Here is a 21,884-nt window from a genome sequence, read left to right as displayed (position 1 = left end):
ATTAAAAAAAAACTTTGAAGTAAAATAACTGGAATCAGTTATTTTAATAACATTTATTAAAATAAAAGTTTTTCTCCAAAACATGTTTGACACAGTTATTAACCCCCCTAGATTGTATTATGAGTAAAATATCTCTGAAGTATATTCCCATTAATATTTAAATTTTTTAGCACACCAGGGCAACTAGGAACACAAAATTGTCCAGCCATGACTTTCTGTTCAACAGGAGTATAAATTTGAGGAAACAGAAAGGACCAAATTCCCTTAATCATCATCCGAATGAGAAAAAACACAGAATATAGTTCTGATGTTCAGCAAAAGATTGTTGAGCTTCAGAAAACCAAAAGTGTCTGTAAGAAAATAACTAAAGCATTGAAATCCCCATTTCCACCATCAGGACAATAATTAAGAAGTTCAATCAACTAAAGATGTTCTGAATCTGCCTGGAAGAGGACATGTGTCTATATCGTCCTAATGCGGTGAGGAGGAGAGTTTGAGTGGACAAAGACTCTCCAAGGATCACAGATGGAGGATTGCAGAGATTAGTTGAGTCTTGAGGTCAGAAAGCCAAACCCCTGACCCACCACATGTTGTTTGGAGGGTTTCAAGATAAATCCTCCTCACTCTTCAAGAAACAAACTTCTGAATGAACATATTCAGTTCAGACATGCCTGGAGCTTCAGACGGGACCTGGTTCTGTGGTCAGATGACACACAAAAAAGAGCTTTTTGCCCACCAGATGTGTGTTTTGCAAACGGGGATAAAAAGTACCCCACGCCCACGGTTAAATATACCACTGGATCTTTAATGTCGTGGGGCTATTGTTTTGCTGGAGGTCCTGGACATCTTGTTCAGAAACATGGTATCATGGATTCTAGCAAATACAGAATCTTTTACCTCCCATCAGGAAAAAACTGATAAAAAATCAAATTCTGACTGCTTCTGATAGAAATCTTATAATGGGCCATGGTTTCGTTTAGTTTAAATTTTGTACATTGTTTGTCACAGAGCGAAAATTTGTATTTGACACTGGTGACATAAATACTTCAATGTTTAGAAATCACATCACACATTAATAACACAAACACAAAATAATCAAATAAGCCTTGAAGTGAGTGTTGTTTATGTCCAGTGATCTTATTTGCTTGATTAATTATTTGTTAACTGTTAGATTACTGTACCATGAAACAGTATTATATGTAAGAATAGTCTCAATCATTGATCTATATACCATAGCTAGAATGTGAATGCTAACATTAAAACTCCTCAGTTTCCTTAGTCCAAAACGCTGTCTTGCCTTCTTATGAATGGACTCTACATTACTTTCAAAATTAAGTTTATCGTCAATTATTGTTCCTAGATATTTAAAATTTGAGATCTGCTCTACAGTTTTCCCTTTTTATAATGACTGGTTTGTATACAGGGCTAATATTCTTGTTTGGTTCCTCAAACATAGCTCTTTTGTCTTTTCAATATTAAGATGTAAGAATCTACTATCAAACCAACCAATAATACCAATATACCAATACCAATATATATCAATATACTCAAAGTATGAGGAGCAGTTCTCTGATCTCTTGTCAGGTGTTCTCCAAACTCACCAGGCATTATAGAACTGCAAAAAGTATTTAATAAAATGGTGCCAATAATTATGGCAAACAGGGAGAAAAGCATGTATTTCATAATGGGATTTACCCCCACTTTCAATTCTTTTACTTCAATGAAAGTTTTTGTATTTTTGGAATTGCATTGAATGCATATTTATTTTGTACAGCCATATTTGATCATATTTACCAGGGGTGCCAATAATCTGACCACAACTGTATGTCAAACGTCCTCTTAGCTGAAGAAACATACCACGCTCAGAAAACAGATCAGTAAAACTGCACAGGGACGGTAAAAAGCAGAAACATTTGCCACCTCTTGACAAGAATTGGCTCTTCACTTGAATGAAAGCTTGTGAGGTGAATCTTCAGGGAATTCAGAGTGTTAAATGTGCATGCACATGGGCCATTTAAGCATGGAAGAGGAGAAACTGTTGAGCACGGGCCATGCTTGAGCCAATAATGTGCAAGTAAATTAACTTTACTGGAGCCTGTGAAATGGCAAAACTTGCATTTACACATGTCTGGTTTGTGAAAGTGGAAATTTAATTTTACTGGTATGATTACTGCATTAACTGTTTGCTTCACAAACAAGTGAAAACTATTTGGAAGCGCAATAATAATGCGATAACGTCAGAAGCCTAAAATCATAATCTTTCAGCAACACAAACAAAGCAGCTCTCTCCTACTATATTCTAAACCAGGGATGTCAAACTCAGGGTGCGTATACACCACATTGATGTAAATAGAAATGTTTTTCCCTTGCGTTTTGCATACAGACGATAACTTTGTCAAAGTGATCTCCGTTCACAGCGGGAGATCCGTGAGAGCGACTAAAAACACTGTATTCTGCTGTCGGGCCAGTAGTTGGCGATTGTCTTTTTGTAAAGAAACACTATGGTTATAGACTGAACACGCAATATGCGAGCATGGCGTCACCGTTTTCACAAATTCACATTTTTTTAGTTTACACAGAGACGAAAGCGGTATCATTTTCAAAAACTTTTTCAGGCCTCCAAAATGCCATTGTCATGTAGATAGACCACCAAAATGCATAAAAGGTTTTGTTGAATATGGTGTAGAGTAATGGCCCCTCTGTTCCCCGAGGGCCACTGTTTGCAGAGTTTAACTCCGACCCTAATTAAACACACCTGAACCTTCAGGATTAGTGTTTTGTCGCCACACTCTGCAGGACACTGGCCATCCAGGACTGGAGTTTGACATGTGTGGGGGCGCTATGCGAGCTTCCTGAAATGAGTTTTTGCAGGATGGGATGTCTGTAATAAACTTACTGTTTGAACACGTTAAAGGGAGGTGACCAGTTTTGCGGGCAGTTCAAAAGAGCGAATCAGAAAGAGAGAATGCCTTGGCTTTTGCCACCATTCAAATTGAAACACTGCACCCCTTTCTGTGCCATGAGATTACAACAACCTGAAATAAATCAATCAATGAATAAGTAAATAATATTTGTGGGTGACAAAATAATGTCATTAATAAATAACAAGAATGGGTAGTTCAGTTCATACAAAAGTGCATTATGCATGCGTTCTCATACTTTTAAATAGAAAGAACAAAAAAACACTTCAGTCCATAAATAATAAAAAAAACGAATTATTATTTACCAAAATGTGAATGTTTACGGAGCCCCTAAAGGGACGTGATGGTGGAAAAAATTTAGGATGGGAGGAATTTTTTTTCCCCCAATCTTTTGCGTTCCCTCGCAAAAATATTTGCGTTCACACGGAAAACTTTTGCGTTCCCTCGCAAAGATATTTGCGTTCCCACGCGATATTTGCTAATAGTGTCCCGCTGTCAGTGTTTCAAACAGCTCAGTATGTCAACAATGAAGCGGTTAGAGTTTTATTTTGAACTTGGGCTTAAGTATAAATAAATAGGCTACAGTTCATTAGTTGGCAATGTATTCACAGATTTTAACTTCCCGGATCATTAACTTGTGAGCTAAACGTGGTTAAAACACAAATGACACCTCTTTAACGTAGACAACGAGCTGCAACATAATTTTCCTCAAAACGAGCCTTATAATATGAGAGACAAGTAAAAAGGGACCGTCTGCAAAGTGCAAAACCCGAAAAGCATTACTAAAAAATAGGCAATAACAATTCAGTTTACACATCAATGCTCTCCTACTACAATATACAGTATACAGTGTAATGCCATCAAAATCAGTAAGAAATTATCATACAAAAGTTATGGTTGCTGTATTTTAGCTGGGTACCAACATCTTTTGTGTAAAGAATAGGCCTATGGCCATGTGCTATTACTTTTATTATTTTTATGTGCTATTACTTGCCAAACTAAGCGTTGTAGTATAACCAGCAGGAGAGCGTGATGTGTGAACTGAATTTGGTGACAGTAGGCTACAGAGCATTTCAGTGAAGTTAGCTGAATATTTTTCATAATAAAAAAATCCTAACAATTATGCAAAAGCAAAAGCAAGTGTTTTTATCAAACTAAGTTACCATTGATGTGTAAACGTAATTTGGAGACACAGTGTGTAACATTGAAGTTAATGACTTGTAGTACGCTTTTCGGGTTTTGCACTTTGCAGACAGTCCCTTCGGACTTGTCTCTCAGCCGCCTGCTCATATAGCCTAGTCCAATTTATAGTATAAGGATCGTTTTGAGGACAATTAGGTTGCAGCTTGTTGTCTAGGTTAAAGAGACATTGTGTTTTAACAATGTTTAGCTCACCGAACTCATTGAACTAAGCACTGACTGTATTTATTTATAGCCTATAGCCTAAATCCAAGTTCAAAATAACTCTAACCGCTCCATTGTTAACGTACTGAGCTGTTAGAAACGGCCCGTGGGACATCTATCTTTGCGAGGGAACACAAATATCTTTGCGAGGGAACGCAAAACTTTTGCGAGGGAACGCAAATATCTTTGCGTGGGAACGCAAAGTTTCTCGGGGGAACGCAAATATCTTTGCGAGGGAACGCAAAATGTTTGCGTGGGAACGCAAAGTTTCTCGGGGGAACGCAAAAGTTTTGCGAGGGAACGCAAACGATTTGGAAAAAAAATATTCTCCCATCTTAATTTTTTTCCACCACCACGTCCCTTTAGGGGCTCCGCAACATACTGAGCTGTTTGAAACACTGACAGCGGGACATTATTAACAAATATCGCGAGGGAACGCAAAAGTTTTGCGTGGGAACGCAAAGTTTCTCGGGGGAACGCAAATATCGTTGCGAGGGAACACAAAGTTTCTCGGGGGAACGCAAAAGTTTTGCGAGGGAACGCAAACGATTTGGAAAAAAAATAACCTCCCATCCTAATTTTTTTCCACCACTACGTCCCTTTAGGGGCTCCGTAGAATGTTTGAGTTTGGTGAAATTGCTTAAAATGAGTGATGATGACTTTTTCTCTCTTTCTAGTTGGATCAACTTAATTAATTTAACAGACTAAATGACCAACTTTTTTTTTTAACTAATTGTGTCTGGAATCATTTCACCAGTCATATAATCTTCAATAGAAAGATTGTAAAAACTGTCTCTTTTCTTCAGATTGCCAGATTCTTCCTGGAAATAACTTTACGACAGAGTGCAACATTCCAGGAAACTTTATGTGTGGGGATGGCGAGTGTATTCCCGGAGGCTGGCAGTGTGACGGCTTTCCAGACTGCTTCGACAAGAGCGACGAGAAGGGTTGCCGTAAGTCTTGCTGTCACTGCACACAGAGCTGGACAATTCTGAAAGTTTATGTCAGCTTCGGCTCACAAAATCATTGCTTATGTACCAATTAGCTCAGGGGGTTATGTATAATGAATTGTGATAAATATTGGAATTAACTGTAAGAATGAACTGATGAAGAAGAATTAATATTACAATCAAGTATGCTTGTTGCTTCAGTGTAATCAGTTATTCCCCAATAATGACTGTCATCAATAGCAGTGCTGTATAATGACCACTCATCCGGGTATTTGAGTCCGGTGCTTCTTTCTTGTCTCTCGTATCACACCTCGCACCACAATATCTCGCGCATCAGTTACCGACTGGATTTAAAATGAATTTGGTGGATTTGGAGTAAAATGAAATCAGAGGATTTGGAGAAAAACATTTGCATAATGTACAAAAAAAATTGTACTTTATGCAAATTAATTAATTCAACATGCTCATGATTGAACTAAAATAAAGAAAGGAATTAATAAAAGATGATCAAAAATATCTCAGTTCATGGACACATTATTGCAGCTCCACTATTTCCAGTCTGTCTGAAACATGCGGATTTCTACAAAGCCCCTCCTTCCAAAAAGCTCAGAGTGCTCTGATTGGTCAGCTGACCCAGTGCATTGGCAAAACACATCAATCATGTGTCAGAAATGTAACGCCTCTCAATAGCGAGCTTCAGCTTCCAAGGCTTCTAAAGCATTTCTAAACACAGTTAATAATAATGGTGGAGCCTGAGTCGAATTCTGATCACGACTTGGCAGAACGTTTCACAGTGGTAAATACACTTTGTATAGAGCTGGTGTTGTACTGTCTCAGGTTCAGGAAGCTGTCCTCTGTAATACGTGATGTGCACAAGCATACTTTTGGATTGTACTGCTCAGGAAACAGCTTTATAAACCTTTTTGACGAGTGCCGGAGGAGTACTTGAGGACTGGGAGCGATGGCGGTGTGACTGGGGACAGAGGAGAAGGGAAGGAGGATCCTGCTGCAGCCATAGGGGTGGAGGGACGGAGCGCAGTGGACTGCCCATAAGTCCGTGGCGGAAGTAGAGTGATGTCTGACCAAGGGGTAGCTGATGGGATTAGGGAACCCGGTGGAGCCGTAAGGCCGAGGGTCTCTGGTGGAGCCGAAGGTGGGAGGAGCCAAGGCAGAGCTGACAGGTTGATGGGCCGAGATGGAGCGGAGTTATCCGAGGCTGGAGGTGGAGCCGCAGGATCCCCTTGCACCGGCGCTGCTGGTAGTTGTACGACATGAGGCTCGACTTCACGACATGGCATCCCCAGAGATGGCGAAAGGCTGCAAACTTCCAGCAGCTGTGGGACTGGAGGACTGGCTGAGTCTGCAGTGATGGTGGTAACACAAAACTTGACAGGATCAAGGTAAGTATGATACAGGTCGATAAATGGTTGAATCACAGCCCATATCGTTCTTAATGCTGTATTTAAACAGCGATGAAGGTAAAACAGAAAAATCTAAATCCAGGCAGTTCCTAGTGCTGTGCTTAAACAGCGGTAATTCAGAGCTGACAGATCACAATGTTTATTGCTGTCTCGAAACAGCAATGATGAATCAAATACCAGGTGGGATAGGGTGGGAGTCAATGCCTCCTAACTGAAGTCTATCAGCCAGTCCTTGGTTTTCATTCCCTCGGTCGCTGGTCTCTGGGGCTCCTCTTCCGGGGCGGTGGTAAGCGCTGTCCTCTTATCCTCGGGCTCTGACTCACTCATCACGCTGGGCGGTCCCTCTACGTCTGCGGAGGGCTCACGCAAATTCTCTACGGTCGAAGGTGTTAAATCCGGCTCTGGCTATTTGTGATCCGATGTGGATTCTGATCAAGGATTCTGTATGGATTCTGTATTAGGCAGATATATGTATATGCAATGCAAAAGACTATGCGCGCGAACCATTACCATAGAAAAACATGGTAAATACGACTTCTTGAAGAAACCTTTTGTTTATTTTATGTTTATTGTATTCTATTATGAGTTTTAAATAAACTACACATGGGTTCAGTTAACTCGCCTACAGTGGACTTACTTACAGATAAGCACATGAGCAAGAGTGCTGTTTTTCCCTGACATCTGCACAACTGCAAATGTGTTATTGATTTTATACAGCAGTTCAATACTGCGTGGCCTTCAGCTGAATAAAAATAACTCAAACTTTAAATTGATTGCAGCGTTGCAGTAAAGTGAAGTAGATTGCATATTTACGGATGTATTATATGTTGAATTATGTTTTTTTAAAATGATGCTGCAGTGTCATAGAAATGTTGCGGCTTCATTTGCTTTGTTCCCTAATGAATCAGCCGTGCAAATGAATCTGTACAATAAATGACTCAATCACTCACTCATTGATTTTTATTTTTATTTTTCAATATTTAAAATATATATATATAAATCAATCTCGTAGCACTATGTATGTGATTGTAATTGTAGTGTAAATGCGTTTAAGTGCTGATTTTGATGCAGCTTCAGTTCCACTTCTGCAGTGCGAAAATGGATTTTCTTGATACAGATTTAATGTGGTTCGTTAAAGCCTATAGTGTCTTATTCTTCCTGAATTTGTTGATTAAATGTGAGAGTTTACATAAAAGATGACGCACAAATCTAATAAGATTAGAAAAAAATTCCCTTGTAAAGGTAAAAATGCTCCAGTAAATATTTTAAGGAGGCAAATATCATCCCTTAATGAAAAGATACATTTCTGTAATTGCTGACCAATGCGCAGAATAGATGAAAAGCTTTGGGAGACAGGTGTACACACCAGGCCTAAGCCAGCCAGAATTCGCTATTGACAAAATCACAGAATGTAGAGATCAGTGGTTAGACTTTTAGACAGGGTCATAAAAATGATTATTACCCCATCATTTTAATTTTCATATTTTAACGATAAGACATTTAATAGCTTTTGTTTTTGTTCATGAACTTCCAGGATGAGCATATAGGCTAGATTATGCATCTATTGATTTATGAAGAGAACAGATGAACAGAGACTGTGTGTCACACACACACAACTCAATTTTGTGTTAACCGGCCCTTACACCACAGATCACTCAACGAGAAATCTGAGAAATCTGCAGCATCTCTAAACCCATACGCAATGAGAATAGCTCTAAGGTTATGAAGTTCATATATTGTTTTAATGAAGTTATGAACCTTATACATGGCATAAATGCACAGTAAACTTGAAGAAGGTGAAGAAATTGAAAGGGAGTGTGGAGTTAGCAAAGATTCATTTTGTGATATACTAACAGTGAAAATCTTTTTGCTTATAGATATAAAGAAGTTTGAAATACCTCCACAACGCTATACTGTTAAGGAACATCTCGATGCTCACTGATGAGAGCGGCGTTTAGATGAATATGTGCTGTGCACTTTCCTCTCAGTAACAAAAACACACTGTGAAAATAACAGCTGAGACGAAACAGCAATTCAGAAAATATCAGATCATAGTGATGTGGATATGATGGCACAAGCACTATCCAGTCACGTCACGTCATGTTCATTTAGAAAATTATTATTACTTTAAAGCCACAAAAATCATAACTTTTCATATCATATCTATAGGCCTACTGCAACTGAGACATGGACCATGAGCGATTGAGCAGAGCGTTCACTCACAAACTCTAGCACAAGACTCAACTACAAACAATGGGCCCTATCTTGCACCCAGCGCAGTTGACTTTGTACACCGATGCATGTGTCATTCCTATTTTGCACCCGCGCAAAGCGCGCTTTTCCCTCCACAGAAGCACGTCGCTAAACTAGTGAATGAACTTGCGCTACCTGGGCGGTTCAGCGCAAAAAAGGAGGCGTGTTCTGGCGCAAACAATCCCTGGTGCTATTTTGCTGTTCCATTAAACAATTGCGCCACTGACCAGAAAAAACCTAGTCTAAAGTCAGTGGCGCGTTGCGCGTTGTTCATTATGCTATTTTAAGGGCGCATTTGACAGAAGAACTGCTGCATCGTCTATAGTGAGGTAAGCAAATTTATCTCGGTCTAATGTTATACTACATTGCAAAAATATAACAATACTCGTGATTCAGAGAGAACGAGTCCAAAACATTCAAAAGTATTTATTTGTGAAATTTCTTTGTATTTTGTCAAAAAGAAAAATCAATAGCAAACAGTAATTGATAAAAAAAAAAATACTAATGGAAATTGAGGTTAAATATTTAAACAGAAAAAGTTTATTTCTTTTTCCCTCATCTGGTAGTTTTGCGACGCGCGCCACGGCGGGATTGGACACCTGAGGGTCCGGGAATGGCATTGCGCGATGTGCGCCTGGTGGAACGGGTGGATGGAGATGGAGTGGGGGAAGGAGGAAGAGGCACAACAGGAGGTGGTGGTGCAGTTGAAGGGCCACGCTCCATGGCTGCAGCAATCCTCTCCAGGCTTGAGGAGATGCGCCCGAGAGGCCGCAGCAACATCGCCATCCGGTCAAGACGGCCATTCACACTTTGCCGCATCCCAGACAGCTCCCGCTCCAGCATTTCAAATCCGGTTTGCTGTAGCTGCAGGAAGGGGTGGTCCTCCGGTCTAGCAATGCTGCCACTGTGTGTAGTGGGTCTGGACCTTGATGGTTGCGCTGTTCCCTCCTCAGATGGCCCGTGCGCACGGCTCGCGAGGCCAGGGTCTTCCTGCGAAGCTGTTACATTGTTTTTCTTTATTGTGTGGCTGCGTTAAATGTTTTTCATGTAAATAACGATTAAAATATTTTCATAAGAAACCTTGTATGTGAATTTGTGTACCTTGGGGTTGGACTGCTTGCGTTTCTGATTGGGTGCCGATTTCAAAACCCCCAAATCCTTCAACGCTTTCAGCGGTGAGGGTGGACGCAGCGATGTCCTCTGCTGGCGTCAGGTCCTGAGTAGAGGCAGATCCACCTCTCGTTACACGGCGTGCCCGATTGATGCTGGCAAGCTTGGACTTTCCCCGTCTTCTGATGTCATTGTTGCGCTTGCGGCACTGGTGCGACGTCCTGGGGATGCCAGCTGATGAAACAATTGTGGCTATTTCCTCCCACGCCTGTTTAACCGACGCTATTTTGGGTGGGTTTCTCCCATCCCCATACAACACAACTTCTCTGTCTTTCACTGCTCTTACAAGCACATCAGTCTCCTCGGCTGTGAACCGCTCCTGGCGTGCGCCTGGTAAATACGCCATAATAATAGCAATCCATAATGGAACTTGCGCACCTGCTTTTACAGGGAATGTTGGATGACGCTCTGATTGGTTTATTCACGTTACGCCCAAACCACACCTATGAATAATGAAGCTACTTCAGACCAACCCATTTTAGATTTGCGCCGGGCGCAAGAGCCATTTATCCCGCCGGGAAAATAGCAACAGCGCCGAGACCCGCCCACAAAGTTACTTGCGCTTCGCGCTTTGACACTTGCGTTTCAGATCGTTAAAATAGGGCCCAATGTGTCCAAAAGCCAAATAGTCTATACACAGGGTACCCGCGGGACCTTAAAAAGTCTTAAATGTCTTTAAATTTCAAAATCAAAATTTTAGGCCTTAAAAAGTCTTAAATTCGCTGAAGTATTGAGTTCTAGGTCTTAAATAATTTTAAACGGGTCTTAATTTTCCTACGTCCATGTAACACTACGTTACCTCTTGCTCATTGAAATGCTCCCGCAGCGTTTTAGAGAGAGTGTGTGTGTGTGTGTGTGTGTGTGTGTGTGTGTGTGTTGTAGTTCGTTCTTTCGCAAGTCCAACTATAGTTTGCTGTATTACAACTACAAAAGAGACCAGCATGCATCTTATATTGCAGCCAATCAGCTTTGGTGTTTTTGGCGCGAGTCTCTTTCGGATTGTACCACAGACACATCAAACAGATTTTATTCTTCAGCTTCAGTTCTCCAGTTCTAATAGTTCACACGATTGTGAAAGCGATTCTTTCTTACCTGCCATCTGGCATAATGACCAAATAAAAGTATGACATGCCCGATAGCACTAAAAAAAGCGATGTAAACCCCGAACTGATTCGCTACTGCCACACGGACAGATGTCAGACTGGCTGCGGATTCTGTGCACGCGTTTGCCGCCTGTCAGCGCTCGCGCGAGTGTACCGAATGTGTCTATTTCTAGGCGCATTACTGTAGGTCTTAAAGTGAAAGCCACCCAATTTAGCCTAGCCTATACCCACTCCTGTCTGTGTAGTTAATATTAATCAAACCACAACAACGGGGAAAAACAAACAGAAGCCTATCCTTAACTTAAAGCACTGTTTGTATCTGTATATTTAAGTTGTATTTATTTGTCCTTTTGTCAAACAAGATTCATGCATTTTGTTTGTTTTATTGCCATGTGTGACTATTGTGCATCTAACATATGGTAAATGTAGCAATCCTAATAATGAAAGAAAAAAAACATACACATTTCTGAAAATGACCACCACAAAATCAGTAATTTTGATCTCACAAAAAATGATATATACACACACACACACACACACACACACACACACACACACACACACACACACACACACACGGTAAGGTTTTTCAAATGTTTTTAAAGAAGTCTCTTCTGCTCACCAAGGCTGCATTTATTTGATCCAAAATACACCAAAAAAACACTAGGCTACTTTTGATATATTTTTTCAACAGTTTAAAATAATTTGTCTTATATTTGAATATATTTTAAAATGCAAATTATTTCTGTGATTTTTAAGCTGAATTTTCAGCATCATTACTCCAGACTTTAAGCAGAGGTGGACAAAGTACACAACTCCATTACTCAAGTAAAAGTAAAAGTACCACTGGTCAAATATTACTCCGTTACAAGTGAAAGTTGTAAAAAACTATTTTTACTTAAGTAAAAGTACAGAAGTACTTGTTTATAAAAGTACTTAACCCTTTAACTGTCACCGTCCCACAGGTGGGACGCCTGGTGCTCTTTTTTTGATCGCCTTTTTTTCATATCATATATTTAAGTAATTATCACAAATTAGGTATCATTTGAAAGCTTACAAACTCAAAATTCATCCTGTGAAAACCATTTTGAAATCGGACATTGTGTTGCCATGGAAACGTTACTCTAAATTATTCTAGTGGGCTCCTCCCCTAGTGGGCGCTGTCATGTTTCATATTACAACAATTATTTTAACTACTTTATATTCAAAATCTTTTCCAATCTTAACAAAACGCATATTGTCGGAAAGGTCTGAGTCTCAAGGGTCCATATTTGGTGACTGTTTTGTGATGGAAGTAATATTTGGACAGACATTTACAGGAAAATGCATCAAAACAACAATAAATGGAATTTGAATGACACCCGGTGGCTATTTTTGGTACAGCACCCTAAACAAAATCTCATGGGGACTTCAATTTTTGTGATATCAACTTCAAATTTGGAACACAAATTGGTTAGACATATGGCTTTGATTTTATAGTAATTTTAGAGTAAATGCTTTTTTGTAAAATATATATTTTATATGAAATAAAAAATATTTAGTACAGTATTTTTCATTTACAGTAAATTTAAACTTCCATAACTATTTCATACTTTCATATTTTGAATTGCTTTCACTTCAGCAATAATCTGCAGAACGTCGTCTTTAAAACGAGACCAAACTTTGGTCTATATTCCAAAGCATTCTTGAATTACAGCCCTTTAAGTTTGGATAGTGCATTTTCATGTGTATTCTCAAAAAGGGGGGTGACAGTTAAGAGGTTAAGTATCAAAAGTAAATTTCCTTTTTTATGTCAATGCATTATTTTATTATCGTTGCATTGTTGTATGAATGCACGCTATAGCCATCACGGTGGTTTAAGCCAGTCAGTGATGCTCTATCCGACATGCTAGCATATGACTATCTTGAAATAATTTAAATACTTGTATAAAAGTTAGAAAGCTGCTGTCACTTTAAGGCAGAATGCACAAATCCTATACACTGATACACATCCGATATTCCCCCAACCGTTTACGTTCACTTATGACATAATCAACTTTGTTTACGTGAGTACTTTCCAAAATGAACATTTTGACATTTTGTGTGTATTGGTCTGTTTAAGTGCGAAAAAAACACAAAAGAAAGCTCTATTCAGTAAATACTCTGGCATCTCAGAGGCACAAAAAAACAGACTGAACTGAGCTCTTTCATCATCCATATGTCTATGCTTCTCTTTCTCCCTGACATTTACGTTTTTTTAACATTTTATGAGACATTCATCAAGTGTATGTCAACGAAACTAATCTTTAATCTTTTCAGAAAACTGAAACTTACTTTCTAATATGGCCATGGGTGCACACACTGTGCCGAGGAACCGTCTTCCTCCATTTTGCTATAAACTGATCAGTGTTCAAAAATTTTGGTGAAATTATGACCCTACAAAAGTGATTACTTATAGGCTGTTCTCAAAAAAAAAAAAAAATTCATCCACTGACTTGCTACAGAAACGACTTTCGACTTTGAGGACCTTGATAGAAATGTAGTGGAGTAAAAAGTATGATATTTGCCTTTCAAATGTAGTGAAGTAAAAGTAAAAGTTTCCCTAAAAAATAATACTTCAGTAAAGTACAGATACTCAAAAAGTGTACTTAAGTACAGTACTCAAGTAAATGTACTTCGCTACTGTCCACCTCTGCGACTTTAGAGTCACGTAATCCTTCAAAAATCTTTTATTTTTATTTTTTTAATTTACTTTCTATTTCAGATGAATGCTGTTCTTTAGAACTTTCTATTAATCAAAGAATCCCAAAAAATTTTTTCAACACTGATAATCATAAATGTTTGTTGATCATCAGATCCTCATATTAGAATGATTTGTGAAGGATCATGTGACACTGAAGACTGGAGTAATGATGATGAATTCAGCTTTGATCACAGGAATGAATTACACTTTACTATATATTCACATAGAGAACAGTCACAACAGAACTGTCAAAATATTACAGCTTTTTTTTTGTATTTTTAATAACATAAATGCAGCATTGGTGAGCAGAAGAGACTTCTGTAAAAACATAAAAAATCTTACCATTCTCAAACTTTTGACCGGTAGTGTGTTTGTATATTAATCCTGGTAGGATTGAGCTATGAGGAAGTGCAAGTTTACTAATACTTTGTTCAATTTGAATAAATTAATTTGCTACGTTTTTTTGTTTAGTTTTTTGCGTGATATAGGTCTTAAATTTAATTCATAATGGTCTTAAAAAGGTCTTAAAAAGTCTTAAATTTGATTTGGTGAAACCTGCAGATACCCTGTATACAGTTATATCAACAACAGTTGTGTATATATTGTTTGTGACACATTTGTTTGACACAAGTTTTGTCTGTGGGACTTGTCAAACTTAATTATTTGATGTATTAGAATGAATCTTAATACAATGGTGTTTCCCCCAAATGACTGCTCAGCCAAATAATTTCTCTCTCTCCCTCACAGTGAAGGTAAAGTCAAAGTGTGCACCCACATTCTTTGCTTGTGCAAACGGGGTCCACTGCATTATTGGCCGCTTCCAGTGTAATGGCTTCAGGGACTGTCCCGATGGCAGCGATGAAGACAACTGCAGTGAGTATCCAGTGCTCAGCCACGGCAGGTTTGTCCTAACCCTCTATGGCATGAATTTATCCACCATAAAATGCGTCATGAAAGGACTGCTCCACCCCCAAACAAAAGATCACACCCACTTCAGCCCCTCGTTTCACTGAATAGACATGTCAGGTGATATTATATTTAAAAAAATTAAAGGGGCGGTGTGAGGTCCAAAATGGTAGTTTATTGCCTGAGGGCAACACCATGCCATAGAGGGATAATACATAAATTGGCACAGAAACATCAAACATGGTTATAAGTAAAGGTACAAAAACACTTTTAAATGATTATTTTAGAACTATATACACTATATTGTCAAAAGTTTTGGGACGCCTGCCTTTACATGAACTTTAATGCCATCCCATTCTTAATCCGTAGAAGAAGAAGAAGAAGTTTTATTTATATAGCGCCTTTCCATAGGGTTTAATATGGAGTTGCCCACCCTCTGCAGCTCAAGACAATTAGCATATAGCAGTTTAGATTGGCGGTATGGTTGTGTTCTGGGCAGCCTAGTATGGATAAGAGCAGGGAGAGCTGTGATAAACCCCCCTTGGGCAAACACAACAGAAGCAACGATGTATTGCAGATATCCTTAATGTCAATATCAAAATGTACACCATAATTCTGGAATTTAGTCTGATTCAGGGGGAATCCGAATGCCAAATCCTGACTGACGAGAGGAGGAGCTGGGGATGGAGCAGGGTAATTAGCTCCGGAGAACACAATAGCAGCTGATAGTACTGAAGGAGCTTGTATATGTTTGCTGTGATTGACGTCGTATCCCTATAGGTAGAAGTAATCAGCTGACAGTCAGCTGATGCGAGCTTGACTAACGTGACCTGCCAGAACTAACGCTATATGCTAGATTTGTGAGGTCAGGTACTGATGTTGGACGAGAAGGCCTGGCTCTCAGTCTCCGCTCTAATTCATCCCAAAGGTGTTCTATCGGGTTGAGGTCAGGACTCTGTGCAGGCCAGTCCAGTTCCTCCACACCAAACTCGCTCATCCTTGTCTTTATGGAGCGATGCTTTGTGCACTGGAGCGCAGTCATACTGGGACAGGAAGGGGCCGTCCCCAAACTGTTCCCACAAAGTTGGGAGCATGAAATTGTCCAAAATGTCTTGGTGAAGCATTAAGAGTTCCTTTCACTGGAACTAACCCCTGAAAAACAAATTATATTATATTATATGTTATATTTATTTCATTTATTATACCTATTTTATTTATTTATTAAATCTATGAAATTATTGCAGTAAAACTATAAACTAATCTGTAAATCTCCCCCCTCACAGCTGCTAACCCTCTGGTGTGTTCATCCGCACGCTTCCACTGTCATAACGGTCGGTGTGTAGATCGCAGTTTTCTCTGCAATGGCCAGGATAACTGTCAGGATAACAGTGATGAAGAGAACTGCCTTACAACAGCAGGTACAGTCACACACTACACAAACACGTCTGCACTCCTGATTCAATGCAGAATTTCAATCACCTTTAAGGGGATTTTGTAGCTTTGTAGCTAAAAGTACATAGATACCTAAATAATGAGTTTGGATGTGTCCACCAGTGAAAAATCTTCAAGTGCGTAGATGTTCCTGTAACCAAAAGTCATGGGCTCCGTTCCCAGGGAAGGCATGAACTGCTATAATGTATACTTCCGATGCAATATAAGTTGCTTTGAATGCAAGCGTTTGCCAAATGTTTGTACATAAATGTGTAACAATAGTCATGTGTTCACTGAAAGAATCATTTCATATTCACAGTATCTAGAGAACGTTTAAACTGTAAGGACAAACTGTACAACTGTAGACTATTCATACCCACTTTATATTTTATTAAAGAAATGTAGCCTACACAAAAGCATATAAGAAAAGATGATGATTAGCATGGCAATCTGTTACATCAGGGTATATATCTTGAGAATTTATCCAAGGGTATCTCTTTATGGTGTGTTTGTTTGCATGTATGTTTCAGTTTATTTAGTTGTCTATTTATCTAAAATAATCTTTGAAATAATCTAAAATTATTCCCGATTCCTCCCAGAATACCCGGGACAGGACGTTGTGACTCTGGACTATCGGCTACGCTATTACCCCAGTATCACATATGCAGTCATTGGCAGTGCCATCATCTTTGTCCTGGTAGTGGCGCTGCTGGCCCTCGTCCTGCACCATCAGAGAAAGCGAAGTGTCCTGCTGCCACAGGGGGTCTACAGACGCGCCTGCCACCAACCGCTCCTGCTGTCCCGGCTTGTCATAGTGGACAGAGGACACGTTCGTCCTGGAGGCCATGGCCTTTCACCCCAGTGTCCGTCCCCATCAGAGGCATTCAGCTCAGTTCACAGTCTCCAGCTGCTCTCTCATTCACAATATCCGACAACCACCATAGACTTGCCTCCAACATACTCGCAGGCTGTGCTGGATGTTGGGTATGCTTATAAATACTACAAATGAAATGATATGTCAAGCTTTTCTAGTTAAATGTCAAGCTTTTCCCACATCCAACAGGTATCAACTAGTGGTTGACCGATACGGATTTTTGATGCCAGTATCTTACAGAGCAAGGTGGCCAATGGCCGAATATAAAGCTGATACACTATATTGCCAAAAGTTTTGGGATGCCTTACTTTACATGCACATGAACTTTAATGCCATCCCATTCTTAATCCGTAGGGTTTAATATGGAGTTGTCCCACCCTTTGCAGCTCTAACAGCTTTTCACAAGATTTAGGAGTGTGTTTGTGGGAATTTTTGAGGCGCATTTGTGAGGTCAGGCACTGATGTTGGACGAGAAGGCCTGGCTCTCAGTCTCCGCTCTAATTCATCACACAGGTTTTCTATCGGGTTGAGGTCAGGACTCTGTGGAGGCCAGTCCAGTTCCTCCACACCAAACTCGCTCATCCATGTCTTTATGGAGCGACGCTTTGTGCACTTAAGCACAGTCATGTTGGGACAGGAAGGGGCCGTCCCCAAACTGTTCCCACAAAATTGGGAGCATGAAATTGTCCAAAATGTCTTGGTGAAGCATTAAGAGTTCCTTTCACTGGAACTAAGGGGCCAACCCCTGAAAAACAACCCAACCCCATAATCCAAATTTTACACTTGGCACAATGCAGTCAGGCAAGTCCCGTTCTCCTCGTCCATGGGATTGTCAGACAGAGAAGCGTGATTGGTCACCCCACTGCATCCCACGCTTTGCATTGCACTTGGTGATGTAAGGCTTGGATGAGCTGCTCGGCCATGGAAACCCATTCCATGAAGCTCTACACACTGTTCTTGAGCTCATCTGAAGGCCACAGAAGTTTGGAGGTCTGGAGCTCTTGACTCTGCAGAAAGTTGGCCACTTCTGTGACCCTCAGCATGAGCTGACCCCGCTCTTTGTGGCTGAGTTACTGTTGTTCCCAATCACTTCCACTTTGTTATAATCCCACTAACAGTTGAGTGTGGAATATTTAGTAGTGAGGAAATGTCCCGAATGGACTTATTGCACAGGTGTCCACTGATCACGGCCCCACGCTTGAGTTCTCTGAGCTCCTGAGAGCGGCCCATTCTCTCACTAATGTGTGTAGAAGCATTTTTTACTTTATACACATGTGGCCATGGAAGTGAATTGAGTGTCCCAATACTTTTGGCAATATAGTGCATGGGTATCGCGATATTTAATTATAAAGTAGTAAATAACACATGCTGTGCTGAAATGTGTTTATTTGACATATTTACTAAATCAGAAATAAATCATTTGAAATTGAACCTTATGGGGAAAAAACTCTGTAAAATAAGTAAGCAATGATTGACGAGGTGTAATGCGGCCATGACGCAAAGCGGAAAGATAGAGCATATTACAACCCCAAATCAGAAAAAGTTGGGACAGTATGGAAAACGCAAAAAAAAAAAAAAAAAAGTGATTTCTAAATTTACTTTGACTTGTATTTCATTGCAGACAATATGAACACAAAATATTTAATGTTTTGTCTGGTCAACTTCATGTCATTTGTAAATATGCATCCTTTCCTGTCATTCAGACCTGCAACACATTTCAAAAAAAGTTGGGACAGTAAAGCATTTACCACTTTGTAATGTTGCCATTCCTTTTCACAACACTTAAAAGACGTTTAGGGACTGAAGACACCAAGCGATGAAGTGTTTCAGGTGTAATTTTGTCAAGTCTTAAGGTGGGCAACAGTACGGGGTCTTCGTTGTCGCATTTTGCGCTTCAAAATGCGCCACACATTCTCTATTGGAGACAGGTCGGGACTGCAGGCAGGCCAGTCAAGTACCCGTACCCTCTTCCTCCGCAGCCAGGACTTTGTAATGTGTGCAGAATGTGGTTTTGCATCGTGTATGCATGGACATCCCTGGAAAAGATGTCTTCTTGAAGGCAGCATATTATGCTCCCAAATCTCTATGTACTTTTCAGCATTAATGGTGCCTTCACAGAAGTGCAAGTTACCTTTGCCAAGGGCACTGACACAACCCCATACCATGACAGACCCTGGCTTTTGGACTTGTTGCTGGTAACAGTCTGGATGATCCTTTTCTTCTTTGGTCCGGAGCACACGGCGTCCATTCCTCCCAAAAAATACCTCAAATACTGATTCATCTGACCACAGTACACGTTTCCACTGTGTGATGGTCCATCCCAGATGCCTCCGAGCCCAGAGAAGTCGACGGCGCTTCTGCACACTGTTAACATAGGGCTTCCTTTTGGCATAGTACAGTTTTAACTGGCATTTGTGGATGTAACTACGTATTGTGGTACTTGACAAAGGTTTGCCAAAGTAGTCCTGAGCCCATGTGGTGATATGGCTTCTAGATGAATGACGATTCTTGATGCAGTGCCGCCTGAGGGATCGGAGATCACGGTTGTTCAGCTTAGGCTTGCGCCCTTGTCCTTTACGCACTGAAATTCCTTAAGATTCCTTGAATCTTTTAATTATGTTATGCACTGTTGAATGTGAAATATCCAAATCTCTTCCTATCTTTCTTTGTGGAACATTGTTTTTAAACATTTCAATAATTTTCTCATGTATTTGTTGGCAAACTGGCGATCCTCGGCCCATCTTTGCTCCTAAAGGATTAGACCTTTCTTGGATGCTGCTTTTGTACCAAATCATAATTACAATCACCTGTTGACATCACCTGTTTCAAATCACATCATTATTTAACCATTTTACCTCATTACTAGCCCTAAATTGCTCCTGTCCCAACTTTTTTTGAAATGTGTTGCAGGTCTGAATGACAGGAAAGGATGCATATTTACAAATGACATGAAGTTGACCAGACAAAACATGAAATATTTTGTGTTCATATTGTCTGCAATGAAATGTACAGTACATTTAGAAATCACTTCTTCTTCTTTTTTTTGCGTTTTCCATACTGTCCCAACTTTTTCTGATTTGGGGTTGTAAATCAGAACAGCCTGAATGCCTGAACAGAGTTTGGTGGATCTTGAAAGCTCATCAAAGATAGTTTTATTCTTAAAGTGTGTTGGAATTGTTAGGCAACATAGTAAGTTGAAGTAGAATATGTTGAAATAACTGCAATAGTTGGTGATTTCACCTGTTTATTAATAACGTGCTCTGACATAATCTTGTGTTTTGAAGCTCAACACTCTGTCTTTTTTTGTTTCTCCAGCCGCCCCTCATGGTTTGACCTGCCACCTCCTCCTTACCCTCCAGAGACTGCAGCTCAGTCTGAGAGAGAACCGCCGGTCTATGAAGAGATGGTGGAATCCACCCAATCTGATCCGTCTCAAACCCGGAGCAACAACACCAGCACTGACTCCAGCTGTGCAGAGGAGCCACCGCTGTAAACCCAGAGGACGTGGATGGCTTGTGCAATATGCAAATCTTCAGAAAGACAAGCATTGAGGATGGCCGTGTTTACAGGATTCACAAAGCACTTGTTAGTGGCGCCATCTGGTGGCCAGTGAACCGCATTACTCTTATCGTTACCAATGACATTGGCAGTGAAGAAACAGCTCTATACAGATGGTACTCATCCAGCTTTTTACAACTGCTGCAATGACACTCTTGACCACAGTAACGCTATAAGACTTTCACTTCGTGAGAGCTAAAGGCGTCAACGCTCATTCCCGTCACTGACACTTTGAGATGAAGAGGCGCGTTCGATCATTTTCAAGATTGACATAAAGTGGCAGTTGTTATACTATTTAATTATTGGCCGTGTACATAGAGTTCAGTGTTTGCATTTCCTGTGAGTTTGATGTAAATAGAGGAATGCAGAATTAATTTCTTTATGTTTATGAACATGTTGGAAATTCTTCAAGTATTTTATGCTCTAATTCTGTGTTATGCCCTTCACACACAGCACTGGGAACAGTTGTTAAATGTAATGGCTGCTCTCTTCTGTCTCTGATCCAGACAGATTTACAACCAACCTGCAGCCTTTCTAAACACCCTCATTATTAAAGCTTAATAAAACGGTTACAGTGCAATCTAATTCATGCACACTAGTATCCAATAAATACATATATTTATGAATTTTGACCATTTTTAGTGCTTGAACGACTGACTATTTTCATTATTGATACAATGCTCAACTGGGCGTCAGAAATAAAGCTCCCTTCAAGCTCATCTGTAGAAACTCAACCTCACGGACCATAAGGGCAAACAGAATTTGTTCCCATTTTTTCCCATTTTTGGTTGCTATTTCTTTCTGCATGGCAATACATTTGTTGTGAGCACTTGTCAAGCTTTATCAGTTGTAAATTTCATGCAGATACATACATATATTCTTATTGTAATCAGATGTTATAAATAAAACAATCCCAAATGAAATGCATAATAATTTAATGGTCATCTTGCGTAGCAGAAGAAACACAGGCTGCACTCTTCGTGTGTTAAAGTCGTCTGTGATTTACACCTTTGTATAGCATCCTAGGCTGACTCCAAAAGAAAACTCGAAAAAGTTTATGATCAAATATTCAAATATTTAACCGGACAACAGAAGACTGGCATGAATTGAAAAATCTAATTTTACTTGATCTTTTGACATATAAAAGTCATTGTACTATACACAGATCAGG

General features: G+C 39.9%; 1 protein-coding gene across 1 annotated transcript in view; it reads left to right on the top strand.

Annotated features, from left to right (window-relative positions):
* Positions 1–21,641, top strand: part of ldlrad3 (low density lipoprotein receptor class A domain containing 3) — a 45,474-nt gene extending 23,833 nt beyond the window's left edge. The window contains exons 2-6 of the mRNA XM_079808862.1: positions 5,132–5,278; positions 14,692–14,817; positions 16,134–16,268; positions 16,881–17,265; positions 20,471–21,641. Of these exons, the coding sequence (XP_079664988.1) occupies positions 5,132–5,278; positions 14,692–14,817; positions 16,134–16,268; positions 16,881–17,265; positions 20,471–20,648 (971 nt within the window). The 3' untranslated portion in view covers positions 20,649–21,641. The remainder of the gene's footprint in view (positions 1–5,131; positions 5,279–14,691; positions 14,818–16,133; positions 16,269–16,880; positions 17,266–20,470) is intronic.
* The last annotated feature ends 243 nt before the right edge of the window (positions 21,642–21,884 follow it).

This window comes from Gobio gobio, assembly GCF_949357685.1.
Source record: "Gobio gobio genome assembly, chromosome: 25".
Lineage (NCBI taxonomy): Eukaryota > Metazoa > Chordata > Actinopteri > Cypriniformes > Gobionidae > Gobio > Gobio gobio.
Note: the sequence above shows the minus strand (reverse complement) of the source record. Positions and strands in the feature narration are given on the sequence as shown.